We start from the raw sequence: 27,069 nt of genomic DNA, 5'->3' as shown, positions 1-27,069 counted from the left end.
TTCAAAATAATTAAAAATTATTTTTAAGAATACCGATCGATTTCGGTAGGTAAGTTTATTTTGTGTCAGAATATTGGCCAAGTTAGTTGAAAATTGCTGACTGTCTGTGGTCGATAGCCATTAGCGACCATTATTTTTTCGACGAATTGAAAACGGTCGAAAATCAGTTGATTTTTGTTCGATTCCGACCGATTTCGGTCGGTTTTGACAGTTTTTTAGTAGTGTTAATGCGGCTGCTTAACTTGGGATTTATCAAACCACACAAATACGCATCCAACAATATTACACCATATATATAAATAATACTTCCCTCATTTTATATTTAGTAAGTTTTTTATTTTACTATTCTTATTTTATCTTAATGATATTTTCTTTTATAAATGACATTACATGTTTAAAATTATAAGATTCGAAGCATATTATTGACACATTATCCTACCTTTTAGTTTAAGATTACATGATCAAAAATTTTATTTACATTATTAAACTCCATCACCATTGCCTTCACAAGCAAAAGTAGTTAACTAATTAACAAAAAATTACTTGGTGTAGCTAACTTATATACTATATATGTACTATTCATAGCTATATTTTCAAAGGATTACCATTCGTAGTTATATTTGAATTGTATAGCAAATTCACCTATATTTCTGTATTCCGAGGGAGAAATTTCTCGACCAATTTCACCTTGATTTTGCACCATGTATGTATTTTTTCTAGGTATGGGATGTATTTTTTTTATTTTGCACCATGTATGTTTGATTGTATTTTTGTGGTTATGTACCCATATATATGCCTCTGTATTTTTTGTTGTTTGTAATCTTATATATACCTTTGTATTTCTGTATTTTACTTTGATTGTATTCGTTACGCGAACAAATATACTTTATATAAGTTGTATTAGTTGCGCGCATAAATACAGTAAATACATACGCCTGGCAAGGGAAGGTTTTCTACGAAAGTAAATATTGAAACAATAGCTGCAAATTGTTATTAACTACGTATAAAATTGCAGTGCTTTCTAAAATTTCCTCCTAAATAAAACTTATTATTCTATTTGGATGGTAATAGTACAATATTGGGCCCAAGGTGCACCCACCTAATTCTCCCACTCAAATGCAATAATCAATATAATATCCTCCAGCTAGGACTTCACGGGACGACATCGTACTAAGGGGAGCAGATCAGATGCTCTCTATCTCTTTCTCTTTTATTTTTGGATTTTTATATCGCCTTTTCTCTTTCTCAGTAACCAAGGGTCCAAAATCCAATAATGCCATAATCATTTTTACCTTATGAATGGCTGTAAAGGCAACCCACTTTTTCTCCCTTAAACTCAATCAATCCTTTTTGGAGATCTATGTTTTCACTCTGTTTTTCTTTTCTTTTTTTTTTGTTTACTTTTCTTTATTTACGTTGTTATATGATACGACAACTTTCAGCGTCACTATTAAAAGCCATCAAAAGGCGCATAACTCAAAAGCGGAATCTTTGAATTTAAATTGAAAATACAAACAAACAAATGCATGTACAAAACTGTAGTTGCAATTCTCATAGTACTGTTATTCCCTTTCCTCACCCCAGTGTTAGTTTGAATCTATCTTATTTGTAGTGATCGAGTAAAAAATTTATGCTATAGTTTAATAGCAAATAACCCAACTTACTTTCCAGCTTACTAATTTTATTATGTATTTTTTATGAAACTTTACTTGTAGTTATCTTTAAATTTAATACAAACAGACGCATGTTAAACTGTAGCTAGAATACTCAGGTTATACCCTTTACTCACCCCAATATGTAAACTATAATTTATACTCCCTTCGTTTGAACCTATTCGATTTGGCGCAGAATTTAAGAAAAAAAGAAAAAACTTTTACACTTGTATTAATATGAGACACATATATTTTGTGCGGCTATAAATTATTGTATAAAAAGTAAATTATTTTCAAATATGAAAATTGGTCATTCTTTTTGACACAGACTAAAAAAGAAATAGTTTACATAAATTAAAATGGAGGGAGTATATACTATTAAGTTGAAGAATTTTCACATTATTGGTATAATTTAATATATTTAAACAAGTAATTACATGTCTATTTCTATAGTTTTAAATTATTTTTAGACGACTTAGTAGTGCAAACTTTTTTTACACTGTCAATCAGTCTGTAGAATGTTAAACTCAATTCTTTTTTACAATATTTTTTTGGGTGGGTGGGGGGTGCGGGGGGGGGGGGAGGAAGGAGGGGAAAGTGGTCCACTTGAGTCTATGTCTAACCGACTAGCTATAGAGAGAAAAGCCGTGTAAGATAAGGAATAAAATAGGAAGAGAGAGAGAGAGAAGCTAAGCTGCCATAATATTGTATGGTAGTTTTGCAGCTAAAGATTCAAAGACAAAGTAATAGTAGAGAACCTCTGTAACAACAAAAGAAGAGGAAGAAGAAATTAGTAGTCTTTCTGTGAATGGAAGGAATCATGCAGTTGTAACCATTGTTTTGTCTGGTTTTAACTTTTGTTTACCTCACACACACTGTAGTATAATCTTGGGATTTAGCTGTTTTCAGCAAATCTTTGGTTTCTTCTGAAGCTGAGCTGTTTGTTTTGGTTCTTTCTTAGTTACACTCCTCCTCCTCCTCCTTCTTCTCCCCTATCTTCACTCCAAACTTCAGTTGCAAAAATGATGTCCGATGATGGACTTTCTTCCTTACCTTTCATTCAAGATCCAAACCCTAGTAATAATCCAAACCCTAATTCAAATCCATCTGCCAAGAGAAAAAGAAACCTCCCTGGAAAACCAGGTAATTTAGCATGCTTTGCTTTACATCAACATATAAGACTATTTTCCAGACTTACCCTTTCTTGCTTTCTCATAATTGGTTTTCTTTTTTTATGTTGAACAGATCCAGATGCAGAAGTGATAGCACTATCACCCAAGTCACTGATGGCGACGAATCGATTCATATGTGAAATCTGCAATAAGGGTTTTCAAAGGGACCAGAATTTGCAGCTCCACAGAAGAGGTCACAACTTACCATGGAAGCTCAAGCAAAGAAACAAAAATGAAGTGATCAAAAAGAAAGTTTACATTTGTCCAGAAAAGACATGTATCCACCATGATCCATCAAGAGCTCTAGGGGATTTAACAGGTATTAAAAAACACTATTCAAGAAAACATGGTGAGAAGAAATGGAAGTGTGAGAAATGTTCCAAGAAATATGCAGTTCAATCTGATTGGAAAGCTCATACTAAGATTTGTGGTACAAGAGAATATAAATGTGACTGTGGAACTCTCTTCTCCAGGTAACTAAATCAAACATCTTTAGCATTTCTAGTTGAAATTTATTGCATCTAGTACAATAGAGAATATGGACTTGTCCTATGATTACTCACTCGTGGAAATAAATGAAGTTAATCTATGTCCTGAATTTTAATGCAACTAATAACCAAGATTGTTTTTTGGTTTCTTGAAAATTGAACAGAAAGGACAGCTTTATAACACACAGAGCCTTCTGTGATGCGTTAGCAGAAGAAAGTGCAAGATTTACATCAGTTCCAAGTACAACAAATCTTAACTTCAGAAATGAATTGCTCAGTGGGGGAATGATTAGTGGAAATCCCCAATTTGGTAATTCTTTGTTTAGGCCTGAATTTATGGGACTTGGATTGGATCCCGCAATTAATCAACTCAATGTTGATGGACAAAAACCAAGAATACCACTTTGGTTGGACAATAATATTAATCCAAATTCAGGCAATAACCCCAATGATTTTTTAGTAGCATCATCAAGCTCTAATAGCAACTTGCCTCATCAATTGGTGCAAATGGCGCCGCCACATAATAATCAACAGTGGTTCATTAACGGTGGTGGTGATGATTCTGGTTTTGGGTCTACCTCGTCCCTTCCTTCGCGAGTTTTAAAGGAGGAAGAAGAGAACAAAAGAAATTTGTCTGAGACAATAAGTTCAATGTACTACAACAGTCATCACCAAGAAACAACAACAACAACACCATCTCATATGTCGGCAACTGCACTTTTGCAAAAAGCAGCCCAAATGGGATCAACCAGAAGCAATTCGGCCCTCTTTGGCAATGGATTTGGGCTGATGGGTTCATCTTTTTCTAAAAACAATGGACAATTTGCAGCTGATCAGAATTTGAATGGATTAATGATGAACTCACCTCCATCAGCTGTTTCAACTTTGACGACTACCAATAATAATAATAATAATAATCAAGCTGGAAATAGGCTGTTGTTAGGTGGGGATCTTATGAACTCGAGTTTATTAGAGGGTAATTCAAGTGCAAAGAACTCAAATCCTTTCTTGATGCTGAATAACAAAGGAAAGCAAGTAAACCTGAGTGGAAATGAAGCTATTGAAGGAAGCTTAACAAGAGATTTTCTTGGTGTAGGAGGGAATGAAAACAGGCCCTTTTTGTCCAAAAATGAGCTGGCCAAGTTTGGGAATACTTCAACTTCAGCCATGGGATTAAGCCAGTACAACGGAAGTCACTGAGACGAATCAAGGTGGGTTATTTTTTTCAACTCGACTTATGTATACATATGCAAAAAAGTTAAAAAGGTATAAGATCATACTCATTATGAACTACTTAGCTCTAAATTCTGGATTCATATACTACAAAAAAGGTCCAAACTTATGGGGGAGCTAGCAATTAGTTCAAGAATTTTCACTATAATGGAATGATACAATGTTCAGAATCTAAAGGCCAAATTAAGCTTCAATCTTTAAGAGAGAGAAAGAGGAAGAGGAGGAGGAAGGAAGGTGCAGCAATTTTGAGAGATCTTGTGAATTGCCAGAGAAATGGGGGCCACTGAATGTTGGAAGAGAGTTGATAAAAGCGACTTGACAATCACAAGTCAGGCTTTTCCTCCATTGTGTTACTTACTGCTTGTAGAAAGATTACTGTCTTTTTACATTTTTTTTTCCCTTTTGAGTGTTCAATTGATTTCTGCAAAAACTGCGACTCTCCGGGTTCACTGCCACATTTTGAATCTTTTTGAATAATTTCGTTGGTATTATAATTTTAGATTTAACTCATATACTCACTGTGCAAAAAACAATTATACTATCATTGGGTTTTAATCTGTTATGGCAGGTTATCTTTCTTATTTTTTAGATGAATTTAAGTTATATATACTAATTGCGTAAATATTTTTTAAACCATTAGTGAATCCTAACTTGTGATAGTAGATTAGTTACTCATTTTATCAGAATCTTGATTAATGTTTATGAAGAGATTTATATGTAATTACCTAATAAGTAACATGATTATGTATAAACTTTTTATCTAATTAGTTTTCCTATCATGTTGACATGTCTTGTACCTTCATTGAACTAAACTTCTAAGAATACGATGAAGGGTTACCAATAGTTTGGCAGCCGTCTTAATTTGGTCTCATTACTTGGCTCTCTCACAAGTATTACAAGATTCTGTTCTTTGACATGTCTTTTCTCCTCGACTCTATTCTTTAATTGCTGGGAGCATTCTATTTGATTTCTCCATAGGATTAGCATCAATGTTCCGTTCTACCTAGCTAGATGTACCAAATATTTAGTGGGGTTCATGTTTAAATAAGTTTTGTAGTAAAATTATGATCAGTATAGTTTTTGTGATATATATATGATCAAAGTGAAATTTGAACTATTATAATATCGATGCGCATCGCCTCTTTTCTTTGTCACGATTTCTTCAGTTTGCCAGATTTTGTTTATGTATAACCATTGTTCTTTTACTTATTGACAATCTAATATTTCGGAGCATTTGAATCCTTAATAACAAGTAGTTGTGTGTCTTTATCGTGTGCCCATTCTGGAAACTACAAATTACGAACCTGGAAGTGATGGTATATGTCCCGTAAGATATACTATATATACATCTTAAGATATATATATATATATATATATATATATATATATATATATATATATATATATATATATATATATATATATATATACTTGCATGCTAATTCGAAAGACAGAAATGTTTATTTCGTGTATGATATTTTCCTAATAATTTTATGTTTTGTCAACTAACAATTGACAAAGCAGGATTTCTACACAATCAAATCAAGTTTCACTTGTTACAATAGGTAAATTTTTATAGCAAATCTGATCTAATACCGGAAAATATAATAATATCTTTGTATAATTATTGAAATTGTATAGCTAGTGTAAAGAAATATTTTAAGAAATATTTACTCTAAGATATATTATTTAGATTCCTAATTACAGAAATTACTATTTCCTTTCCATTATCAAATTTAATACGTTGCTACACCTTTTCTCGGCCGAGGTACTGCATATATTTCGCTTTGAACTTTCATGATTTTAAGCTATATATTTCGCTTTGAACTTTCATGATTTTAAGCTATATTACACGTACTCATCAAAAATGTTGCCATACCCTATTGAATTCTCCAAAGATACATAATTTGTGGAGAATCTTGTTAGAATCGAAATAATCGGGTGTCATGTGGAAGCTAGTAAAACAAACAATGAACGACGATAAATCAGATAACAAAAGAGAAATATACCAAAAGAGACACAAATATTTAACGTGGTTTGGTTAATGGACCTACATCCACAATAGAGATGAGCAATCTCACTATATAAAAGAGAGTACAAAATATCGAGAGAACAATCTCACAAAGAGGCAAACACAAGTGGCACACTAACACTTGTCCCGTAAAATTCTTCTCATAAACAAAGACTCCCAAACCCCTTATGGCTACATTATGGATGCTACCGAATGAGAAGGAAGGATCCTCAATATATAGAAATCCAAACTTTTTCCTACTAGAAAATGGACTATATGAAGAGATTTATAATTTCCTTCTACAGGAAAGAAAATTCAATTATGGTGAATATGTTGCCCTTTCCTTGAAGAGATAGAAAAACCAAATATGGTTAAAAAAAAAAAAAATCAAGACAAACACCTCACAAATTTGACACGCGACCTTTTTAGAGAATCTAAACAACATAGATTTTAAGGCCGGAAAGGCCAAGGTTATTGTGATAATGGTAAAAAATGTAGTTACCGAGGTGAAATTAGGTCTTTTAGATCTGATCTCTCATAGAGGTAGAATATATACCTTTCTGATCTTGCTAACTAGTTTGTCTTTTGCTTTGGCAGTAAACGGAAAGATATATCAAAATCATTCCAGCTCTTTCTTGAGCTCAGTTGATCAGCTTAATGAGCCAAAAGACAAATTTTGATTATCTAGTTTATTTATCACAAATATACCACTTTTTAAAACACCTAAACCCTGTTTATAATGTCATCATCATGTCACATTAATCAATCATTTTTCTTAACAATTCAGGAAGCATCTATTTCCGCCTTTTAATTACTATAAATTAAAACTGCCAGAGCTCGCATCCGTAAAAGTTATACTGTTTGAGAAAATATACTCCCTGATGAAAAAAAGAAAAGAAAATAAGATATTACTCCCATCATCCCAAGAATAATGATAATTGTTTCTATTTAGAGAGTCAAATGGCCTATCTTTTATTACGTTTTTCAAATACATGCAAGAGTATGTAATTTATTTATATTATTTTAATAAATTAACACCAAAAATCAGCTAACACCTATACTGAGAACAGTGACCACCATCATTATTTAAGAAGGGAGGGCTTCAAATTCTCAAAAGTATAATAAGCATTGGTTTGAACTCTATCTCACTTTGATAGACGAAGTTAATTTTTTTCCTTGGGATAATTTAATTGTTAAGCGCGATTTTGGTTCTCTGCACTGCTTTGTTCAGGTAATTAAGGAGAACGTATGTGCATGGAATTGAAATCATGCATGGAGATATATACTTAAGTTGGAAAGAGAATTGAGGGAGAAGAATGAAAGAGTAGACCATAAAATTAAAGTCGTAGCCCCTACTTAGTACAAGTATGACAATTGTTTAACCAACTGCTTCGAAGTTCGAACTAATTGTCACACTGCGGTTTGTTTAAGGTAGTCAAAGCTGCCTGTACTTGTATATATATTAGGTAGCATCGATATTCACTTTCATTCTCCTAGATTAGGGGAACAATGTTCTTTCTTCTTGTTTTTAATTTCTTTTTCCTTCTTTGACTCTTTACTTTCTTTCACTATTTTGTACTAAATTTTCTCTTTTTTTAGAGGGGGGCGTTGTGTGGGAGACGAAATGGCGTGGAATAGAACCTATCTTTACCTGCCTATTTTACTGTTGGAACAAGACTACACTTTTTTTCTGAACACAAGAGGGAAAAGGGCTATATTGTTCAATGGTATTACTATATATATTCATAAGTTGACAATCGGAGATGTATCAACGACCTCAGAAATTTAAACGTAGTAAAGAAATAGTGTCCCCTAATTCTTTCCTAGCTTCGTTGACTGTTCTTTCCTTGCTTGTTGACTATTACACAATCATTTTAATTTTTGTTAATTCCATCTCGCATTTCATTGTCAAATAGGTTTGCTCAATAACTTTTCCAATTTTACTTTCTATAATTTCTTCCCTTCCTTTCTGATTGGGCCGGGAGAAATAACCAAGGGGGAAGTGCACCGTTAGCCAGAAATAAGACATGTATTTACTTTTAAGTCACTTTTTAAAATGTCTTTAGTCTTTAACCACTGCTTTAATAAACTTTTACCCGGCCAGACGAAAATACCCTTCTGCTCATAAAGTTCACGACCAAGTGTCCTTAACTTATGAGCTTGTTACTCTAAGTTCAGGACTAGTTGTCCTTAATTTATAAGTCTAAGTTTAGGACTACATGTCCTTAACTTTTGAAATTGTAACTCTAAGTTCAGGACTACATGTCTTTAATTTATGTGCTTGTAACTCTAAGTTAAGGACTACCTGTCCTTAATTTCTGTGCTTGTAACTCTAAGTTAAGGACCAAGTGTCCTTAATTTTTGAACTTCCAACTCTAAGTTCAGGACCAAGTGTCCTTAACTTATGAGCTTGTTACTGTAAGTTCAGGACAAGCTATCCTTAATTTATAAGTCTAAGTTTAGGACTACATGTCCTTAACTTTTGAACTTGGAACTCGAAGTTCAGGACTACCTGTCCTTAATTTCTGTGCTTGTAGCTCTAAGTTAAGGACTACATGTCCTTAATTTCTGTGCTTGTAACTCTAAGTTAAGGACCAAGTGTCCTTAATTTTTGAACCTCCAACTCTAAGTTCTGGACCAAGTGTCCTTAACTTATGAGCTTGTTACTGTAAGTTCAGGACTAGTTGTTCTTAATTTTTGAGCTTGTAAGTTTAAGTTAAGGACTACATGTCCTTAACTATTCCGATAACCAAGGACACGGTTTCTTTTATTTATTTATTTATTTATTTTCTCATCCTGAAAAATGAATCTTATAGAAGTACTTGCCCCAAATGAAAGAGACTGTTAATAAACATTTGTGCCAAGCTTAAGAAAAAAATAAAAGAATCATATTGAGTATAGAGTATAGACTAGTGTGGAACATGAATCATTTTAACATTAGAACTTCCAACTGAATCCTCTTGAGAATGAGAAGAAACGTAATCGCCGGTATACACACTGCATTTCCGTTTGGGAAGGAAAAGAGATAGAAGAAAGGGTAACACCGTCTTTTTATATTAATTTTAATAAACTAGTGGCTACTTTTGCTCTGTATTAAAAATGCTGGATAAAAAGTAAATATCACTTTAAAAAGTGGCTACCCCACGCAATTTTTACAATAACCAACTGAATTTCCTTAAAAGCCCAATGAAATTTGAAGTGGGCTGGGGGTTTTTTCATGAGAAGTTTTCACAAACCACTATTATTTAGTGGTTATTAGCTAGTTGTAGCTATCATTTACTATATTACTTTCTATAGCTATATTTTAAGTTTTTTTAGAGTGTATTCGATATATTTAAGCTATTGTATTCAGGAATACAGTAGCAAAACTCGGCGTGAAACAGGGAATTCCAGCTAGACAATTATTGTATTCGACTGTATTCACGATATGTATTTGTGAATATAGTAACATAAATAGCGCAAATCGTGGTCTATTCAGCTGTTTTTAAACGGAAAGTGAATCAATTAACACAATAGACTCCTAATATAACTCAAATAACTCAATTACATCACCCATTGTTCTGACTAGAAACATCATTGTTCTCGTTTCGATCAAGAATCCAGTCCAAAGAGATCTAGGAAGCACAATAGACCATTCAAACTTTCCTCTTCTTCTTTGTCTCCTCCGCTACTCAATTTTCAACAAACAACCATAGACCTCATTCTATTACAACTTCTTGGTATCCGAAATTGAGGAAACGATGATTTTGGCTTGGCATGAGAAGAAAGAGCGGAGATTCGCCGCTGATGGTAGTGGTGGCGGAGATGCTTTCCAGGAGGAAGAACGGTCGATAGATGAACTGATGAGAGAGAATCCATGAGTTTTATGGCTTTGAGAGAGAGAGAGAGAGAGATGGTGGAGAAAAAACTAAAAAAATGAGAGAAAAATAATACAAAGCGTATTTTATGGCTTAAGGGTAGGAGGTGACCATAAATAGATATTTGGCTATAAAAATCAAAAGGCAGCTATGGAATATAAATTTTTAAAAGGGTGTTTATTTAAAATAAATAAGGTATCAACCTTTGCTATATGAGGTAAAAAATCCTTTTTTTCATATATACTCACTTTTGTGGTCACTATTGAAGTTATACCCGCCTTGCACAAAAAATTACAAAATGTACCCACTCGGATATGAAGTAGTTCAATCTTTTCAATGCAACTTCAGAAATCAAATCGGAAGTTCTTCTATATTTCAAGTGCAACTTCAAAAATTCGAATCTTAAGTAGTTCGATCTCTTTAATGCAACTTTAGATTTTAAATCTTAAGTTTTGAAAGATAAACTCGTTTATCGAATTTCTACAATCTAACACATGATTTAACGCTCAAATCTAATTCAAATGAGCTCAAATTTGAAATATAACTTTCAAATATCATAAAGAACAAACCCTTAATCATCAAATTGTCAAAACAATAATAAATTTAATAAATTTATTTTGCAACTAAGAAGAAGAGAAAAAAGTGGGCTAACGGCCCGAGTATGTGTAGAAAATGCAGTTACATGCCGCTTAAATTGAAGCAGGGATATAGACGAATTAACCATTTAAGTTTATGTAACGACCCGGCCGGTCGTTTTGAGAATTTAAGTCTTGTTCGGTGGCATAAGGCCCTGAGCAGCTTCATATTATGTGTATTGACTTGCGTACGTAGTTGAATTCGGTTACCGGTTGTATTGGAGTGATTTGGGACACTTAGTCCCTAAAACGGAAGCTTAAGTCTTAGGATTTTGACCGTAGTCGAAACTATGTGAATACGACTTCGGAATGGAGTTCTGTCTATTCCATTAGCTCCGTTGGGTGATTTTGGACTTAGGAGCGTGTCCGGTCTGTAAATCCGAGGTATGTAGCTGATTTAGGCTTGAAATGACGAAAGTCAAATTTTTGGAGATTTGGACCGGAAGTGGACTTTTTGATATCGGGGTCGGAATGCGATTCCGAGAGTTGGAACAGCTCTGTTATGTTATTTGGGACTTGCCTGCAAAATTTGACATCATTCCGGATTGATTTGATAGATTTCGGCACGAGTTTTAGAAGTTGAAAGATTTGAAATTTATAAGTTCGATTCATGGTGCGATGTGTAGTTTCAACATTAGTTGATATGATTTGAGGGCTCGACTAAGTTCGTATGGTGTTTTAGGATTGGTTGGTATGTTTGATTGAGGTCCCGAGGGGCTCGTTTGAGTTTCGGGTGCTTAACGGATTAAAAGTTTGATTTGTGTTACTGCTAAGTCTTCAGGCTTCTGGTATTTTCGCACCTGTGGTAAAGAGACCGCAGATGCGAGAGCGCACATGTGGAGAGGCAAGCACAGAAGCGAAAAAGTAGAGGAGTGCTAGGGTCGTAGGTGCGAGGAAAATTCCGCATCTGCGATGCCCGCAGATGCGAAGATTGAGGCGCAGGTGCGAGAAGAGCTAGACTTGATAGTCTCCGCAGGTGCGGAGAATTTGTGCGCACCAGCGGCTCTGCAGAAGAGGATTTTGGCACACAGAAACGAGAGGAAGCGCAGGTGCGGTTGGACATGCGCACCCGCGGTCGCGCAAATGCGGCTAATTAGTCACAGGTGCGGTCATGCCTGGGCAGAAAAGAGAAATTCGAGGGTTTGGTTTCATTCTTCGTTTATGGACTTGAGAGCTCGGAATTTGGAAATTTTTCGAGGGATTTTCAGAGGAAGCTTTGGGGTAATGATTCCTAACTCATTTTTGGTTGTATTTCATTAATCTATAGTTGTTTTCTCCATTTAGTTTAAGATTTTTGGGGTTGAAATTGGGAAAATTTGGAAGAACTTCTTCAATAAAGATTTCGAGTTTTGAAAGGGGATTCATAGTCGGATTTGAGTAATTCTTATATGGTTGGACTCGTGAGTGAATGTGTGTTCATATTTTATAATTTTTACCCGATTCCGAGACGTGGGCCCGGGTTAACCTTTTAGGGCAAATTTCGAAATTTTTGTAAAAATATTGATTTCATTAATTAGATGAGTCTATTATCATTGTATTCATGATATGCAATTGTGTTTGGTTAGATTTGGACCATTCGGAGTCGGATAATTGAGGAAGGGGCATTCTTACGGACTGTTTGAGCTTGGTTCGAGGTAAGTATCTTGCCTAACCTTGTGTGGGGGACTTTCCCTATTTGAGTCTTCTATGCTGATTTTAGCCTGTGTGCACGAGGTGATGAGTGCGTGCACAGACTTATTTGTGGAAAGTTGGCCTTTTAGGGTTCTTAGGTCCTTGTATTCATTGAATATACAATTGTTCTTGTTATGAATATATATATCTTAATTACTAGATTCACATCTACCTGCTTAATTAGAATAAATTGCTTCATGTTCCACTATTATCATTACTTGATTCATATGTGCCTTAATTGAAACTGTTATCTCTTTTATAGACACACTATCTTTTCATAACTGCTTATCTTTAGTTGGAATTTGTATTATTTCATTCTATAATTTGTTCAGCCTTAATTGAGGTTATGATTATCTTTTCGTTACTTATCCTTAATTAAATTGTTAAAAATTCTTAGAAATTTCTCAACCTTAAAAGAAGTTTTAGATATCCTATATCTTAGTCGACTTATTTTATTTGGAATTATTTGACTCGTGTTAGTTTTCCTGTTGTTGAAATATATATTGTGGGATCGTTGATACACATTAGTTTCCCTTTGTTGAGTTGTTCTCTTTACGCCTAGCATTCTTTACTGTGGTTATTCTTTGTGATTTGGTCCCATATTTTCCTGTGATTTAAAAGTTCTTGAGTTGATTTACTTGTCATAATTTGTATTATTGCCATTGTTGTTGTTGTATTTGTTGCAGTGATGCACGAGGTTTCTGCCGTGCGGTTGTTATTATTGTGATGCACGAGGTTTCTGCCGTGCAGTTGTTGTTATGGGGTTGCACGAGGTTTCTGTAATGCTATTATTACTATTGATATTTGCACATGCGGCGTGACAATGTGGGATATATTTATGTGTGTGGGTTGCGCATGTGGCAAGACAAGGTGAAAATATTATTATGCACGTGTGGCGAGACAAGGCGGGCATTTATGTTACTATTATACACGTATCGAGACAAGGTGGACTGTGTCAGGGATTGATTTGTAATGATTTATGGCCTGGGGGCATTCTTGTTGTTGATATTTGTGTAGTGGTATACGTACCTGTGTGAGCTTTATCTTGTGAAAGTTGTGAGAAAGTATTTTACGTGTTGTCCGTTCTTCTTCTTCCTTATGCTTATTTGCTGGTATGGACTATGTTAGGACACTTGCACAAGCATACATGTAGTTAAGCACTCTTATCGGATAAGAGGTGTTCTTGATATTGTTGAGCATAGATGCTCACCCTTGTTTACTTGTCTTATATGTGAGAATGGCTCTATTGGCACGTGAGTCGTCAGTGTGGTTATGAGGTGTTATGAGGGCACAGGATGCCAAGTGTTAGGGTTCAAGTTTGAGACCCGTGAGTTGAGAATTGTCCGAGGTTCGGTACCTCGTGGAGTTGTTGACTAAAACCTTATCTAAAAGCGGTTGTAATTACTGAGTTATTACTTATCCTTGCTGTATTCGTGAGTCCGGATTTAGGTCGTGTTCCGTTCACTTTGTCTACGTCATTTTCATGATATTCCGCTGATACTTGTTGTTTTCTTGCTTTAATGTCATTACTGTATTGTGAGCCATATTGCATAGTCCCTATGTTGACATCATATTTCTGTTATTCATGTACTTATATCTGTTTGGTTTATTAGACCAGTGGGTGTCTTGACTGTTCCTCGTCACTACTCCACCGAGGTTAGTCTTGATACCTACTGGGCATCGCTGTGGTGTGCTCATGCTACTCTTCTGCACATTTTTGTGCAGATCCAGATACTTGTTCGTTAACTAGCTGTGTGGGTTGTTGCTGTGGAGACTCAAGGTAAACCTGCTGCTGCGTTCGCAGGCTTCAGAGTCACCTTCTAGTTTTCATTTTGCACTGTTTATTCTTATTTCTGGACAGTTGTATTTAGAAGTTTTCTAGCAAACACTCAGTAGAGCTTATGACTTATACTACCGGTTTTGAAAATTTTAAGAGATTCTATTTAAATAATATTGTTGTTTTAATTATTGTTAGGCTTACTTAATCCCTAATACTAGGTGCCATCACAATATCCAACGGAGGGAAAATTGGTTCGTGACAGTTTAGGTATCGGAATTCATCTTGGTTTGGCATTAACTTGATTGGCACCTGTGATCATGCACTATTGACGGCCTCCCTTGTCAACGTGTAGTAGTTTCTTGTTCTAAGAATGTGACGGTCTCAACTTTGAACTCAAATTCATTACTTAGTCATTGGAAGGCAGTCTTTGGATTTGCATCTTCTTAGGCCATACCAAAAGCATGATCAGGTGGACTAAGTTCCAGCTAGCAAATGATTGAACGAACACCAATTATTTAACCATCATTAATTCTTATGTTAATTTTCAAGTTAAGTCGGCATAAATCAGTCTTAACATAGTTGAACTTTGATCTTTTAATATATCAATGCTTGATATTTTATACTTCAATATCACACAAGAGGGGTGATTTGTGTGGTGTCCAATTATCGCGTGCACTAGATTATCGAAGGACCTTTTTCTTCTATATGTTCCTTACACTATAGTTGCGGAATAAATAATGCAGAAAGTAAAGAACACAAGAAATTTTACGTGGAAAACACCCGACTCAAAAGGTGAAAAAACCACGACCTACTACCCAGTAGGATTTCCTCCAAACACTTCACTATAACTCTGAGCCAACAACAAAGTTTACAAACTCTTGCAAACCTAAGGATTACCTCTAACCCTTATAGCAACCAGCCACAGGCTGTTGCGACTTCTTCAAGTTAACTCTAAATTGAACAATACACTACTAGAAACACAGCATTTTTCCACGGAAAAAATATTAGTGGTAATTCCCACCGAAATTCAATGAAAAAAGTGAAATTTCTTTTTCACGAATAAACAATAACGTTTCCCATTGACTATCCGTGGGAACGTTTTTGCGCAAAAAATGCGTAATTTAGTTCCCTCAGATTCGGTGGGAAAAGTCATTAAAAAAATAATTATATAAAACTAAAAAAATTTCCCAGGAAAAATAAAAAAAACGTTTTCAAATATTCCCACAGATTCTGTACGTGAACGAAAAATTTTGAATTTTGAATTTTTGTGCTTAATAAAAAAAAATTGAATTTTGAATTTTGAAAAATTTGTGTGAACGAAAACTTTCCCATGGAGATTTTCCACGGAAATAGTGGGAAAGTTTTATTATTATTCACATAACCTTTTAATTTTCTCTTAGTCTATTTCGTGTTTTCTCCCTCTGTCTCTCCACACCAACGACGAATTCTTTACCTCACTCAATTTTCAGGTAAGTCTCTCTCTCTCTCTCTTACCCACTCCTTTTTCGATTTTGATTTTTGAAAATTTAGGGATTTTCTGCTATTTCAAACCCTAGATTTGAAAAAATTGTTGTTGTTCTATTGTGCATGTATAGTCTAATTAAACCTAAGTCTTTATTTATTTCGTCTTAAAAACAATGAGCTTGTTAAAAGATAATATTGAGTTGGTTTATTTTTGTTAGTTTGGTCTATTTTTCAGATCTGTTTTTTTTAATATGGATTGGTACTATGTATTTACAAACTTTCTTTCCTTGAGAACTGTAAAATAATGTAGTCTTTATTTAAAAGTAGCTACAAATTTAACAATGCAAGCATAATCCTGCTAGGACCGCAAACAAACATCTTCTAAAACTAGAGTTTCCTTGAATTATGCCATATTTTTTATGATATAGTTACTAGAGTAATGTCTAAGTTTAAATTATAATATCGTTTTGGAATATTTTTCAGATTATTTTAAAAGTACATGAATGAGGGTGGGTTTGGGTTTGTTCACAGTAATCTAAAAATATAGCTTTTAATTGAATTTAAAAAAAGAAAAAGATTAGTTACAAATATTTTTCTGAACTAAAGATGAGAAATTAATGAGTTCATTGCTTATTTCATTAGGTGCTAGAATGTGTCTATTTGAGAATGATTTTATCATTTGAGTTCTTGTCTTAGCTTAACATTTCCATTTGACTTTATTTATTTATAGGTGTTTGGTTCTTTAGAAGTTGAAGGTGATAGAATCCAATTGAGAGCATATGCCAGTGGTGCCTATTAGTTGGCTGATGGGTATTGATTTTTACAAAAGAGATGGTGTAGTAATTGTTTCCCATTAGAAGTACTGATACATTGTCTATGTGCGAGTAAGTTTCATACATTAGATATTTTTAAAACATATTAAAATGATTAAGTCCATCTAGACTACTAAGCATTTTATGTTTCCATGTTTTTCACTTTAAAGTTTGAGAAATAAAGATACTAACTTGCATAATTTTCTTTAATAAAGTTTACTTTCATAATAATTGTATTTTTTTTACAAGACACATTCAAATGACGCTTGGAGGAGTTCATTCAAAATCAGTCGATTGATGATAATTATGGAATGAATACTTGTCACTAGTGATGTTAAAAGTCTCAAGTCTCAGATAAACTCCCTCATAGCATCTGGTGCATTTCCTGTGCCATATTCTCCAGCATCTGATGATAACTAAGGACTAGTTTCTTTTATTAGTTTGTCTTGGATGGTAGCTGGATGTTGAATATTGAATGCTGTATTTTTTGAGTTTTTATTCTACTTTCTGTTTAGTTGGATATTGTTTATGAAATGGATTGAATAAGGTGTTATATATGAAATGAATTGGATTACATGTTGAATTTGTTATTTGAATGCTTAATTGTATTTAGTCTTGTATTGTTGGTTGTACTTTCTGTTTGACAGGTGGTGTAGTTCTAAAAATAAATTTGGCCATAAAAATATTTTCCAGATTTTCCATGGATTTTCCACCAACTCCGTGGGAATTTTGTGCATATTGTTTCCAAAATTTTAATATTTTCCACTAATTTTCATGGGAATGTTCATATGTTTATTTTCAGGTTACGAATATTTCTCATTGCTTCCATGTGTAAAATAAATAAATATCTAAATTATTTTTAATACATCCCACAGATTTGGTGGGATACTTAAGAAAATTAAATTATTATATTATCTTACTTTTCCCACGACGTTCTTGGAAAATACACTATGTGACCTCACTAAATTCTCGTGAAGCCTTCAGTGGAAAACTCCCTGGGAATTACCCACGAATGTTGAATATTGAAATTTTACACATATGTCCCACCGATTCTTTCGTGGGAAAAGTCTGTATTTCTAGTAGTGATAAAAATCGAGTTTACAACCTCTTGTAAACCTAAGGATTAACTCTAACCCTTGCAGCAACAAACCATAGGTTGTTGCGTCTACTTCAAGTTAACTCTAACTTAAATAATACAACTCATGTACCAAGTATAATTTTCTTCTAAGAAAGCTGAAAGATACAACTCAAAACGCATATTACACTTTGAATTAGAAAAAAGAAAGGCGTATAAAATTCTTTCTAGAACTGGTTCTTCAATCTGGTTTGTGTAGCTTCAGGATTACACTTTTAAAACTCACAAGAATTGCTCACAAAATGCCTTACTATTTTGCTCTCAATTCGTGCTTTCACTTCTGTATTGTGTGTCACCTGTAAAAGAGAACAACACTGATATTTATAGAGTTAGTAAATAAAAATGAACTAGAGTTCTAATGCCTTACACTTCCTTGGTGGAAGAGTTATAGTTAACTTCAATCTCTAACTCTTTCCTGATCTAGGATAGAGTTCTCTTCAAGTAAGGAGTCCTGCTCCTTATCAATTATGCGACCTTTTCGTATAGGGAATATCAGATATAACCACTTATTCTTATCCCCTTCACGTGGATGCCTTGTGCTTGAATTTGCCCGTGCCCTGTGTACACTGTCCATGGACCTGATTTATGCATGTGTTTCTTTGTCAATCATCAAAACCAAATCCATTTAGGTCAACATATTTTCCCTTTTTGATAATGATAAACTCTACGCTTTTCAGAAGTATAGAACCTGTTTCAACTTAGTTCTACACCAAACACAATGTTAAAACACTTTTCCATTTAAAGTCACAAATCATCAAGGACCAGGTTCATTAGGTTATAAACATCACCGTCCAAAGTAAAAGCACACCTTATCTTTCCCCTTTTGGCATCATAGAAAAGTTGCATAATTAAGGTAAGTAACCAGATTTTAACAATTATCACTCATGGCCACTGGGCTACCTCAAATGCAATCATGGATTCAATTTTTTCTTTTTCAATCTAAGGATATTAGCCATCTAAGAAATATCAACAAATAATTAGAGTAATAGCAGTGAATTTTACTTATTGATAAGATCCTACCACAAGGCATAAGAAGAAATAAAAATATAGAACCATGAGCAAAAAATAGAGAAATCTCACTAGGAAGGACCAGGTTCTTGGTTCTTGGCTTGAAGCAGCTTCAGCGTATCTTGAAGAATACCATCATTCTTCTCATTTTACTTAGCAATCTCACACTTAAGAGAGTCTTTCTCAGCCTCTAGTTCATCCAAACATTTCTTCAGCCTTTCAATCTCAACATCCTTAGCCATTTTCTTCCACTATTTGAGCCTTTTTGCTCCATTTGATAGACCTAGTACTTTTAGACACAATTGAGCCCTCAGTCTCAGCCTCTATTTCTCGAGAATTCTTTTGAGAAGTCTTTCTATTTTTGGAATTAGGTGTGGGTACTTCCACATCCTCATATTCATCTTCAAGAGCCAGGCTTATCTCCATAATTTGGACTACTCCACTTGACTTACCAGCCTTTGTTTTCCTTTTCGAAGCGACTTTCTTGGCACTCTCAGCTAAGGCCCTTTTTATATTGGCGTCACACTGCTTCTTATGGCTCCTTGTAGTTCTTCCTCTTTTGAGAGGAGTTTCTACAAGGATAGAAGGAGCACAATTTCGTTTAGTGTCACCCATGTCCTTTCCTGCAGTCTTTCCAACTTTGCTCTTCTTCTTTTGATTGTAACTATCTGATATATTTTGCAGCAGATTGGGACTCTTATCTATTTTAGAAAGAGAAAGAACTGGCTCATAAAACCATTTTCTTAACCTAACCAGTCCATCTACTGCACTTCTATCACCAGAACCATCACCTATTTCTCCAGCTTCTTCAGTCAAACCAACAAGAGTGGTGTAGGAGATCCAACCACTCTTTATTCTCCCTTTTGCCTCACATCTACTTCAATACCCTCACTCTCATTTTACTTTATTTTTCATTTTAACCACCAATGTATTCAATAACAAAACTTTCCTTTTCAATAGCAGCCATAGACCCAACCAAAACACATCGATTTTCAAGATTTTCTGCAATTTCAAAACCAAACTCATTGGTGGGAAACTTAGAGGTTTCCTATTCAGTTTTAGAATAAACTAGTTCTTCCCCCTCAGTCGCATACCAGATCATCAGAATTTTGTGGTTTTTCTGCTCGACTAGACTTTATTTTCTCATTCAACTTCTTGCCATGTTCTTTACTTGCTAGTATTTTGCGCGCAATCATCTTAACTTGCTTTTTCTTGGAGTTTTGGGTGGTTGAAGGTTTTTGGGTGGTGACGAAGAATTCACAGAGCTTTTGTGTTTCTCAGAGGTGTTTTCCATTTGATCAGTGTAGAAAGATGAAAGAATTTGGGAGAGGTTTAGGGTTTTGATGCTTTGATCTTTAGAAGAGGAGACTAATGAAGAAATGGGTAAGGTCAGATCAATTTAAAGTGAAAGAGGTTTAGTGTATAACGGCAGCTTTTGGAGGTTAGAAGTCTTTTCATCTTGGGAGTGTCAATTTGAAGAGACATTGGACTCTTCAACAAAATTTTGCCAATTATGGCGTGTGAGTCTCGTGGTAAACTGGTTCGTTTGTAACTGATTGGTTCAAAAGGGAGTTTGGGATAAAGTGGGACTCTTTTCAGATCATGATCCATATGCAGTTATTTCAAATTATGCGGAGTATAGAATACATATCTTATAAGCTAGATGAACCAGGTTCTTTACTAAAAGTTCTCTTGTGTAAGACTAATTATTTTCAAGAAAATAAGGGTCATATCATTAGATATCAGTGAGACATTTTAGTACATGATACAAGAATATACTAATAAAAGTATGAGACTGGTAATATCTAATCTAATTATTTACAAAATTCATAAATCATCTAACCAATCATTGAGTTAGAACCAATTTCTTTTAGGTGATCTTAATCATCTCTAATTCTAAGATGTTCCTTTCAAAGTGATCTCTATTCAAAGCTTTTATGAAGATGTCAGCTATTTTCTTATCAGTAGCACAAAATTCCACAGTGATCAAACCTTTTTCAAAGTTATTCCTCAGAAAGTGATATGTAACATCTATGTGCTCTTGACTCCAACAAACATCCTCCAAGTACTTGTAACTCATGACATGGATACGTTAAATGCTCTTGACAATCTGACAAACTAGATAAGACCTCTAGTGCCTGGATGCAATACTATTGACTTTTTTGGGGTGGATATATGTCGGGATTGGTATGAAGAAGAGGAAGAGGAAGAACAACTGGATGCTTGCTTCAACAATGTAGCTAGGGTGGGAGACATTTCTCCTAGACATATAAGAAATGGATCTAACAAAAACACGAAGAAGGCACCCTATAGGCAACATAGTTGGGACGACAAGGTAACACAAGAGGTTGTCATTAGGAAACCTCCAATGAGAAGTGAAAAACAAAAGGCGGTTGACCCAACCACCTCCACAAGGTCTAATAGATCAAAAAAGAAATAATAAAATTTGAAGAATATTTAAAGATAGTGAAAGAAGAAACCAGTGAGATATAAATTGAAGAGTGCACAAGGTTGAAGAAAGAGGGGAAAGACACAATTTTTTACCTTATTTTATTTTATTATTTTTTAAGCATCATCATTTGTAGTATCATTACAGAGTATGTTATAAACTCTGTGATGATCATACAGTACTTAGTTATTTCCAGTTCGCTTTTTTCCCATGCTTGCTAGTAGATGAGATTTATTATGCCTTAATAGGATTTGTAAGGTAAAGTTTATCCTAGTATGTGTGTGCTATATTTCTATGCCTTTGGGAAGGTCCAAACGGCTATGAGATTATATGCCCTCGTGATACTTTTGCAGGCAGCTACACCATGATCCTCTACATGAGGCTTCTATCTTAATGCAATGGAGGTGCAGAGGAGTGATTATATAGCCAAGACATAGAGGCAACACTACTGTAGCTAGCCCCTTTACTTGTACTTTTCCATTATGATTCATTTTACTCTTATTATTAATAAAATAGCTACTAGGCATGCCTAGTAGTATAATTTGCCCAAAATAAAATATCTATGTGTTTAGTTCTTTTGTGATAGACCGGGTTCTGGGTCATACTGATTGCAATAGTATTGTCACAAAAAATATGGATACATCTTACATCAATTTCAAAGTCCATTAACTATTGTTTAATCCATAAAAATTGAGCACAACATGAGGCAGCATCCACATACTCAGCTTCAACAGTATATAAGGTCACAAAATTTGCTCTCTGGTGCCCCAAGATACAAGACGTGCCAAGAAAATGTGACATACCTGAAGTGATTTTTCTATCCACCAGAAAACTTGCATAATCAACATCAGCATATCCCACAAAATCAAAATTACTACCTTTTAGATATCATAGACAAAAATGAGTTGTGCCTTTTAAGTATCTCAAGATCCTCTTGACAACCTTCAAGTGGAACTCCTTTGGATTTTTCTGAAATCTAGTACAAAGGTCTACGATGGAAACAATGTCAGGTCTAACAACAGTAAGATATAACAAAGATCTAATCATTTTCCTATACATTTTCTGATCAACAGATGAACCAGGTTCATCCAAATCTAATTTTGTGGATACTGCAATATGAGTGTTAATTTCTTTGGATGTTCTTTCCTTGTTTTGTTGCTGAGGGATATGTTCATGGACAGGTTCCCTCGAGGTTTGAAGATCAGTTCCTTTCTAGTCAGTTCCCCCTGTTAGGTTACCTTGGGTGGAAGGACCTATTCCATCACATGTTCCTTCCTGTGATGCAGCTTCAGGCTGGACTGTTACTTCATCATTTGAATTTCTATCAGCTCAATCTCTTCATCATCTTGTTCCTACCTCTCAGAAAGAATGTTAGTTTCATCAAAAATAATATGTACACTTTCTTCACACATATAATTCTTTTTTATATATCTTATAAGCTTTACTATGTGAAGAATATTCCAAGAATAATCCTTCATCACTTCTGGGATCAAACTTACCTAGGAAGTCTTTTCCATTATTGTGCACAAAGCACTTACATCCAAATACCCTAAGGTGGGATATATTTGGAATTCTCCCTTTAAGTAACTCATAGAGAGTCTTCTCAACAAGAGGTCTAGTCATGCACCTATTTATGATGTAGCATGTAGTGTTCACAACTTCTGTCCAAGGTCCTATTCTTTCTTTCAGCTACTCCATTTTGTTCTGTAGTTCTAGAAGCGGAGAAATTATGATATATGTCATACTCATCACAAAATTCAAAAAATTTAGCATTATCAGACCTAATTGATGCAAGTTGATTACCTAGTTATTTTTGAGTTTTTCTAACAAATGAAGTGAATATGTCAAATGCTTCATTTTTAGATGTTATAAACAGTGTCCAAGTAAACCTAGAATAATTATCAACAAGCACCATAATATATTTATTACCACCTCTGCTCATTGTCCTCATTGGTCCACACAGATCCATATGGACCAGTCCCTTCGAACCGGTAGTACTTACCATTTTCTTACTTTTAAAAGAGGATCTTACCTACTTTCCCCTTGTACAAACCTCACAAACTGTATCTTCCTTAAACTTAATGTTAGACAGCTCTATTACCAAGTTCTTGGAGATTAGTTTGTTGAGTTGGCTTAGACTTGCATGTCCAAGTCTCCTGTGCTAAAGGAGGGGATCATTGTCGAACACACTTAAGCAAGTGAGTTCATTATCTGAAAGTGTGGATAGATCCACCACATATATATTATTCACACTTTTTTCCTGCAGAACTATCTTGTAGAGGTGAAAGCTACCATGTTACCTCTATCACACAATTGTGATACACTTATTAGACTGTACTTCAGTCCATCTATCAGGTAGACATTCTCAATAGAGTGAGAATCAGACTTACCTACCTTTCCAACCCCAATTATTTCACCTTTATTTACATTTCCAAAGGAGACATTACCTCCTTTAAGGTCATCAAGTAAATGGAACTGGTTCTTGCTTCATGTAATGTGCTTTGAGAAACCACTATCCATGTACCATATTTGGCTGCTCTCCTTCACTTGGACCTGCAAAAAGAAATCAGGGGTTAGTCTTTGATATCCAAACTAGTTTGGGTCCCTTTTTATAGGTAAAAGGATAAATCAAATTCTTTTTAGCCCAACTTGGCAGCCTATTTTTCTCTAGAACAAATTTTTTGTTCTTTTGATCTGCTTTTTCTTTTGCAGTGCATTCACTCTTATAGTGACCAGTGTTACCACAGTGTGTGCAAATTTTATTCTCATGGAGTGTGAGGTAATTTCTTTTGGGATCCTATTTAGGTGCAGAGTTCCCAAAGCCAAGTCCCTTTCTGTTACTACTATGGTGTTCTTGTAGCCATGAAAGTGCATTAGAGGACCTGTTCCATTTACATGTTCTATCTAGTACATGCTTAACCTTAGTCAAGTCCTCTTTCAAGTTCTTACCAGTTCATCCCTTTTATATAGCTCATCTTTTACCTTTCCTAAATCCTTTTCTAGTGAGAGTTGTGTGTCAGTATCTATTTCTTTACCTGCTCCTAACTTCAATTTCAGATTTTCATATCTAAGTTCTAGAACAGATGTGTCAAGTGCATGAACCTAGTTCTTCAACACAATATTTTTATTTTCAATTTCCCAAGCCCTAAGTTCTAGGTTTTTGCACTTTGCTTTTAAAATGACACACTCCTTTGACAATTGTTCTTTTTCAGAACTTAAATTCTTAGATTCATCAATTAAAGTTAGCAACAGTTCTGATAATTTATCTTTAGAAAGGAATTTAATTTTATCCTTTAGGTCCAGAAAACTTATCTCAAATTCTTCATCAAGTTCATCTTCAGATTCTGGAATTGCTATAAGAGCTCGTTCATTATCATCATCATCAATGTCCTCATCTAAAATATCTTCCCAAGCAGCAACTATTGCTTTGGATGGCCCTTTGTTGTATTTCTTCTTATCATGAACATGTTCCTTCTTTTAGTTTCTTCTTTTAGATCTCTCCTTTTTCCACTCGACTTCCCACATAGGACACTTCTTGATCATGTGGTTCTTATTACCACATTTAAAACATCAATTAGTCATCTATAAGTGATCTCTTCTCCTTTCCTTCCACAAATAATAGTAGTGATCATTGGATAGTGGTGGCCTAGTCTTGGATTGCTCTTTACAAATTCCAGGTAGTGCACTCAGCGTGATCTTTTTCTAATGTGTTAGTATCTTCAAGGATGACCTGCTCTAATACCAATTGATGTTTTATACTTCAATACCGCACAAGAGGAAGGGTGATTTGTGTGGTGTTTAATTTTCGCGTGTACTAGATTATGGAAGGACTCGGTTCTTCTATGTGTTCCTTACACTACAGTTGCGGAATAAATAATGCAGAAAGTAAAGAACACAATGATTTTTATGTGAAAAATACCCTGCTCAAAAGGTGAAAATCCACGACGACTACCCAGTAGGATTTCTCCCAAACACTTTACTACAACTGTGAGCCAACAACAACGTTTACAAACTCTTGCAAACCTAAGGATTACCTCTAACCCTTGTGGCAATCAACCACAGGCTGTTGCGGCTATCTTCAAGTTAACTATACTTGAACAATAAAACTCGAGTACAACCTTTGGCAAACCTAAGGATTAACTCTAACCCTTGTAGCAACACGCCACATGATGTTGCGTCTACTTCAAGTTAACTCTAATTTGAATAATGCAACTCATGTACCAAGTATAATTTGCTTCTAAGAAAGTTGAAAGGTACAACTCAAAATGCCTACTACACTTTGAACTAGAAATAAAGAAAGACACATAAAACTCTTTATAGAACTAATTCTTCAATCTAGTTCGTGTAACTTCACGATCACACTCTTAAAACTCACAGGAATTGCTCACAAAATACCTTGCTATTTTCCTCTCAATTCGTGCTTTCACACTACTAGAAATTCGGCAAAAACCGACCAAGGTCGACCGACCAACTTTGGTCGGTTTTCTTTGGCGCAAAAATACGGGAGACTATTTTTGAGTCCCGCGAAATTTATGTTTTAAGAAACCGATCAACTTTGGTCGATTTTTCAATTAAAATAAATAAAAATTAATATTAAAAAAATGAACCAAAATTGGTCGGTTAATTCGGCCGGTCATTTTAAAAAAAACGACCAATTTTGGTCGGTAATTTTATTTTTTAATAAAATCGACCAACTTTGGTCGGTTATTTTCGTGCGAAAATATAATTAAAGAATATAAATCAAATAAAAGACCGTCTTAAAATAAAATACACCAATTTTCTAGTAGTAGAATAGTATCCTGCCACAGTACAGACCCCGGTTTGATTCCCAGATGGTGAATCTTTTGATTACATAATTAAAAAACCGACCAACTTTGGTCGGTTTGTTTTTGCAATATTATTATTTTTTGAATTTAATTGACCGACCAACGTTGGTCGGTAATTTCTGACCAACTTTGGTCGGTATGCCTTTCTAACCATCAAAATACCGTCCACATAAATGGTCGCGTTTTGGTCAGTAATTGGCCATAACCGACCAACTTTGATCGGTTTTTTTGGTCGGTGTTTAGCGGATTTCTAGTAGTGTCACTTCTGTACGTGTGTGTCACATGTAAAAGAGAACAACAATGATATTTATAGAGTTAGTAAATAAAGATTAACTAGAGTTCTAATGCTAAACTCTTCCTTGTGGAAGAGTTCTAGTTAACTTCAATTTCTAACTCTTTCCTTATCTAGGATACATTTCTCTTCAAGTAAGGAGTCATACTCCTTATCAATTATGCAACCTTTTCGTTTAGAGAATATCAGATATAACCACTTATGCTTATCCCCTTCACGTGCATGCTTTGTGCTTGAATCTGCCCGTGCTCTGTGTACACCATATCCGTGTACCTAGTTCATGCATGTGTTCCTTTGTCAATCATCAAAACCAAATCTACTTAGGTCAACAATGAGCCATTGCTACGTATATTTCCAAGAACTTACTAATACAGGGACCATAGCGACCACGATCTTCCTTACTATGGTACGTAATTTGTGTAGGGCAGACGTAAACATATATATATATATATATATATATATATATATATATATATATATATATTTCTTTTCTCTTTTATAATCTTGGGTTAATTTCTTGTTTCCAAGCAGTAAATTTATACAATAAGCCGGAAGAGACAAGGCAATGCAGAGGAGACAAAGAA

The 27,069-nt window shown here is 34.6% G+C and overlaps 1 protein-coding gene across 1 annotated transcript; it reads left to right on the top strand.

Annotated features, from left to right (window-relative positions):
• Positions 1-2,284: 2,284 nt before the first annotated feature.
• On the top strand, positions 2,285-5,055 carry LOC107815452 (zinc finger protein JACKDAW-like). The gene is made up of 3 exons (XM_075243463.1): positions 2,285-2,795; positions 2,898-3,297; positions 3,477-5,055. The coding sequence occupies exons 1-3, from the start codon at positions 2,675-2,677 to the stop codon at positions 4,510-4,512; spliced, it is 1,557 nt and encodes a 518-aa protein (XP_075099564.1). The 5' UTR covers positions 2,285-2,674; the 3' UTR covers positions 4,513-5,055.
• Positions 5,056-27,069: the final 22,014 nt, after the last annotated feature.

The sequence above is a fragment of the Nicotiana tabacum genome, chromosome 22, assembly GCF_000715075.1.
Source record: "Nicotiana tabacum cultivar K326 chromosome 22, ASM71507v2, whole genome shotgun sequence".
Classification (NCBI taxonomy): domain Eukaryota; kingdom Viridiplantae; phylum Streptophyta; class Magnoliopsida; order Solanales; family Solanaceae; genus Nicotiana; species Nicotiana tabacum.
Note: the sequence above shows the minus strand (reverse complement) of the source record. Positions and strands in the feature narration are given on the sequence as shown.